The sequence below is a fragment of the Esox lucius genome, chromosome 14 (genome assembly GCF_011004845.1).
Source record: "Esox lucius isolate fEsoLuc1 chromosome 14, fEsoLuc1.pri, whole genome shotgun sequence".
NCBI lineage: Eukaryota > Metazoa > Chordata > Actinopteri > Esociformes > Esocidae > Esox > Esox lucius.
Window position 1 is genome coordinate 9,407,451 of NC_047582.1, and position 6,115 is coordinate 9,413,565.

A 6,115-nucleotide genomic window follows, 5' to 3' on the forward strand; every position below is an offset into this window, starting at 1 on the left:
TAGAAACAATTTCAAAATCATTGTCATACACAGATTTGTTGTTTACATATGAATTGCACTTTTATAATACAACCCTACACTTTTTGTACACCCATCAGAGTCAAATACACCAGTCTGTTCTCTCATGACATGGAGGACCGAGGTATTGTTGAGGCAGACCAAATCCCACCCAAGGATTCTTTAAAGTTGGCCAGAGACCATCCACAGATAGAAAATCTCAGACAGAAGAATCCAAAGCTTTATGATATGATAAACAGCATTGAATCTGATCCAAATGGAATGAACCTGCTTGCAATGCGAGTCCTCAAACAGCATCACAGAGATGCTCTGACCACTGGAAGCAGTAAGGAGTCTGACAACTGCAGGTGAATATTCTATTCCATTTAAGTACAACATGCTACTTACTATGTTCTCTAACACTGAGCTCCCCCACTGGCTATAGGAAACTGCTGGCAGACACACTTGTAAATGGAGATGCAGAGAAATCACTTAAGCTCTCTTTCATCATGGCTCATCCTGTGGCTTCCAACCAGCTCCTACACAATGCAGGTCATTATTGTTCTCTTCACCTTTTTGCAGTTTATAAAACCAGGAGTCATTAATACAATTAAACATTTTCTGCTTACCTGTATTATCTTAGATTTTTTCCCAGAAAAATAGTTTTGAATATTCACCCTACATATTCTATATTCTTCTAGGAAATCCTCTTTCCTTGGGCTCTAACGCCAACTTCATGTCTACTGAAGGTACAGTGTCCTACTACAAAGCTGGCTTCAATCAGATGCTGAATCAACACAATGAAAAGGGAATCATAGATCAGAATCAGCTGGAGAGGCTGAAGTCCTGGGTGGCTGATGACAAATACCTGGACCTCAATACCCCTGAGTACACTGATGTACTTAAAGCCATTGAATGTAAAAACCTTCCATAGGGAAATGTTCATTTTATTTTCTTAGCATATACAAGAAGATGGTGGTAAAGGCCTAAAATCACATTTCTATCCAGCCGTGTAATCATAATGGAAATCATGTCTTTTTAAACTTCATATAATAATAACTGAACATTCATATTGGTAGTTTAAAATAATTTGCTTTCTTAGCAGGACATATTTGCTTGCAATTGATTATTACTTTCATAGGAAGATATCATATTATCTTTTTAATATAGATAGAGTAACATATCAGCAAGTTGCATGAAATATAAGCTTGCTAAATGAACGCTAGGTTCTTTATAGTAGATTGCGATTTACTTTTAAGTTTTGTTCATTCACTGCCATCTATGGAATCATAGGAATGGCAAATGTCAGTAAACGGTTATTTGATGAGTAAATTATTTAAAAGGATAGTTAAATATAGACATTTGTTTAATAATTTCCTTCACAAGCCAACAAAGTAAAAAATAAATTACAGAAATGCTCTTCCATTTATTATCTTCTCACCTTTAAAGTGTTCAGCACCTAACTTTTACTTTCAGGCCTAGAATAATTTATCTATTTCCTATTTTCCTCATGAGATATTTCCCATTTTACTTAGGGAAAGGAAATGATTAAACACATTTATATTTAACTGTCCTTTTAATTAATTTACTCATCAAATAACCTTTTACTGACATTGGTCAATCCTGGGATTCCATAACCAACACTTATATTTGGCAAACCTGAAGGATCTGGAGAAGGTCTGTATGGAGGAGTGGGCCAATATCCCTGCTGCAGTGTGTGCAAACCTGGTCAAGAACTACAGGAAACGTATGATCTCTGTAATTGCAAACAAAGGTTTCTTTACCAAATATTAAGTTCTACTTTTCTGATGTATCAAATACTTATGTCATGCAATAAAATGCATATTAATTTCTTAAAAATCATACAATGTGATATACTGGATTTTTGTTTTAGATTCCGGCAGTGTATCTGATACTTGTTCTCCCCACTGTAGTATATTGGCAATATACCACAAATCACTGAGATACCTTATTGCTAGTGTAAAACGATATAATTAAAACTATAATTAGAGCAGTAAAAAGTGATATGATGTCATACACGTGGTATACATCATCCTATACCAAGGCTCAAACAATCATCATTCAGGATTCAAACAACCTGGTTTAAAATTATTTGTCTATTTGATCGATGTTAGTGTAATGACATCATGTTAACATTTTATTTATGTCAGTGGTTTCATAATCAGGTTTCACTGGCACTGTTGATGATATCTCCTTAATTTGCTTGCTTTACAGTGATGTTTTTAGATTATGCATTGCAGTTACTTATAATATAATATAATATAATCAGTACCTTCCCAGTATTTCCAGATATCCATTAAATATTACCTTTGATTACATACAATATGAGTGTAATTGTTTTTCTTTCAAAGCATTGTAATTAAACATGTTAAAAAGCAGATTTTCTGTGTTAGAATGGAATTGGTACAGCAACAATATAGCATAGTGGTGTACCAGTTGACATTGTAGCATATCCTTCTTCAGACTGCTGTATGGGCAGTACAAACCTCCTCAGGAATGTTACATAACACTCTTAGCATTTCTTGTGTTTTTTCTTAAATGTACACTCTTGCCAGAAATATGAGTACCAGACTAGCTGGGTTTTAGTTAATAGTGTATTGGCTGTTGATCTAATACAGTTCACTTTAATGCATTCTCAAAAATTATCTGTAGGGTTGGTATTATGAAAATGTGACATTCTGTAATGGATAACAGTATTTTACTTCTTCCTTCAACAACATCAAAACCCTAGCTACGCTGAATATACAAACAAAGACACAATCATCAAATCAAATATACTCGTCAAAAGCGTCAAAAGCATTTGACAGATTGAGAGACACAGGGGCTATTTCCTGTCCATGTCACCTATTAGGTCATAAACTACTTTATTGGCAGTAGAAGTACTTCTCTTCTGTTTTCTAAAAACAGATTGAAACCATGATAATTTGTAGTTCACACAAAAAACTTGTTCAATTGATTTGATCTAGTTATCAAGGGATTCAAATAGTTTTGCTGACACAGACAGTTAGAAATTGACCTGTAGTTACTGAGACTAGGTTCACCTCCTTTTTAAAAAGAGCATGACCATAACATTTCCAAATGCTATGGATTACATTTAGCCCATGAGTAAGAAAGGTTAATGGGCTCAGGTACAGTACATGGCTTTTTGAAATGAGACATAGACACAGATTATCTGGACCAGCTGCTTTGTTAGGGTCAATGCCTTTTAAGGAGTTATGTATCCCAGATTCATCCCAGGTGAAAAACTAAAACTCTGGTTATTTCTTTACTCTGGCAGAGAAGGTAGAGTGATACACCTGTACCAGTCATCTACAGGATGGTGGGAAAGTATTATTATTAAGCTATTCATCTGATCAGTAAGTGTTTATTTGCTTATAAAAACACAATATAAGATAATATATAACAAGTAACAAGAATTTCTTGTGATGTCCAATAGGTAACTGTAGCTTATGATATCACTAAATGAAATATCATTAAGATATTTTAAGAAATTGGGTAAGTTAAAGACAGAAAATATAGTTGAAGGATTGAAAAGCTCCCAAAGCCGCAGTGATCCTTCTGACCTCTCACTTCCCATCAGTGCTATTAGTTCACAACCACAACTATCACATTCAGCAGACTCACAGTCAAAACTGTTGTCTGTTCATATAAGGTTTTTGTTTTTTAACCACATCTCATGAAATTGTATTTTCACACATTTTTATGTACACCACAACGCAGATGTGTTGTTCTGGACTTGGTACGTCTATCAAGATCATTAGTATGGAGGACCAAACCTGCCAAAATAACTATCATAATAAATGTATTCATCAATATTATTTCCCTATTTATTTATTTCATTGATGATTAATTTCTGTATTTATTAATTATTGTATTAATTTCCATAATCTTATATTTAGGGATCCAGGCAGCGAAGCTGTGGCGTAAAATTATATGTTGGCGTAAGATTTTGCTTACACTCCTCTCACCGCCTGATTTATGAAGATGTGCGTACCTTTAAAATCCAGGTGTATGCAATACCTGCTCTTGATAAATGCCGCGGCTGAAAACGATCGTCATTAGAATAACACGCCCCTATATATTCAAGTCTCTGCTTCCCCCACGCCCTCATTTTACGCCTTGGACACACGGAAGACGGCAAAAAAGAGAACTTCTCTGATGTGGAGATTGAGACGATCACCAGGGAGGTTGAAAGAAATAATTATTGTTATTTAGAAGAAGAATGTCGTTATTATTTTTTCTATTATTATTTAAAATGTCATTTTTATTATTTTGTCAGTCTGAATTATATTTTGGTCATTAAAAGCCTTTTATTACTGAACCCAGTCTGTGCGCAACTGCCGGGCCTAACCCTGAAACGTCATGTAAAGCGCACAGGCTCGCATCTGAAGGAATACATATAAATCAAATGCTTTGGTAAAGTCACACAAATGAAACATTGAAGTCTATGTTGCACAAAAATAAACACTGAAGTTTATAATTATTATGCTGTTGTTTTTTTATAATATATCATATATTTTAGTTTGTCAGTGCGTTAGGATTTTTTTTCTGCGCATTTCCGCACTAACTCAAAACGTGCGTACACCACCTCCTGAGCTGCCGTAGGATTTGAGAGTGCCATACGCCAACGTCCATATTGATAAATCTCAAAGTCACCGTGGTTTTGGGTGTATGCCAGGTGTACGCTGGAAATCTGGTGTACGCACTTGTGATAAATGAGGGCCAATGTCTCTAGCACCACCATTGGGTCAAAGTCGCGATTTTGAAATGCTTATAACTCAGGCTGTGATTGGCCTAGAGACACGAAACTAGTGTCACGTTGCATGACCACATGCTGAACAACCTTCCTAGAGGCCGTTTTTCACAGGTTGCAAATTTTGCCAATCAAATTTAAGCTATCAATTAAAGGTTTTAGAAATGCTTGACCGCCATGAAACTTGATGATTAGAACGTCTTATAGGGCCCCAACAACCAGTAAAAGGTTGGGCAAGATCGGCCATTGGGGGGTGCTACAGTGTGTCATAAAACTTGAGTTTTTCAAATAGCAATATCTTTGTGCTCCTTGGAGCTGAAATAACCAAACTTATCTCACAATGTGACTGACAGTATGCTAAACACAACTGCCTCTTGGAACATTGAGCTTCAATATCTTGTATTTTCTCCATATTCAACTTCCTGTTGAAGCTCCAAAAAATTTCACAGGTCGCAAATTTTGTCCAATATTCCCATAACTTGGCAGAGATGATCAACAGGTGAAGCCTAACAAAAGACACTTGGTTTGCCCATTGCAGCCGATCAAAAATGGCGGCGAATCCACCTATCAGGAAGTGAGTGAGTTTCACAGCAACCGTTTGTCTGATTGTCACCAAACTTCTGTGGTCGGAATGGAGTGCATGGGAGGTCTGCATATGTCATGTGCCAACAACTTCCTGTGTCTGAGAATTCCACAGGAAGTGAGGGCGTTTCTCAGCAACCGTTTGTCTGATTGTCACCAAACTTGGTATCAGTGGTCAGAATAGAGTGCATGGGAGGTCTGCATATGTCATGTTCCAACAACTTCCTGTGTCTGAAAATTTCACAGGAAGTGAAGGCGTTTCTCAGCAACCGTTGGTCCAATTGTCACCAAACTTGGTGTCTGTGGATGGAACGAGATGCGAAAGAAGCCCGTGGTATGTGGCGCTGATGGGCCATGTGGGGGAACTGTTTCAGAAAATCTCATTACCGCCTAATGCAAAAACTAATTGCTGGGCCTACTCTCGGGCTTGTGTGGCCAATCCTTGTCTTGCGCTCTGTTTGCTTGGACCCTTAATTGTTGCTTGCAGCTATATTTCTGTATATATTCATTTCTGAATTATTTTATTTCGTTATCTCCTTGCCCTTAAACTAATGGGGGGGGGGGGGGGGGGGGGCTAACAGTTGGACTAACATTTTGGACATTTCTGACTGTATCTTGAAGCTCTTGTCATTAGGGTCAGGTGGGGCACAGTCCCACCTGTTGTCAACATGTTATTTTTATTTCTAGAAGATTACTTCCTATAATTTATTATCTATAAATATATAGCATCCTCCTAAATTGCATATCATTTGTGTAAGGAGT

At 36.8% G+C, this 6,115-nt stretch overlaps 1 protein-coding gene across 5 annotated transcripts in view; it reads left to right on the forward strand.

Moving 5' to 3' along the window:
- LOC105009149 overlaps window positions 1-2,341 on the forward strand; it is a 79,429-nt gene extending 77,088 nt beyond the window's left edge. For 4 of the 5 annotated variants that reach the window (XM_034296952.1, XM_029125054.2, XM_029125056.2 and 1 more), the window contains 3 exons: window positions 99-365; window positions 443-549; window positions 699-2,341. In XM_034296952.1, coding sequence (XP_034152843.1) covers window positions 99-365; window positions 443-549; window positions 699-931 — 607 coding nt within the window. In that variant the 3' untranslated portion in view covers window positions 932-2,341. Of the gene's footprint in view, window positions 1-98; window positions 366-442; window positions 550-698 lie in introns of those variants that run through there. The other variant, XM_029125057.2, reaches the window with a different exon arrangement.
- Window positions 2,342-6,115: the final 3,774 nt, after the last annotated feature.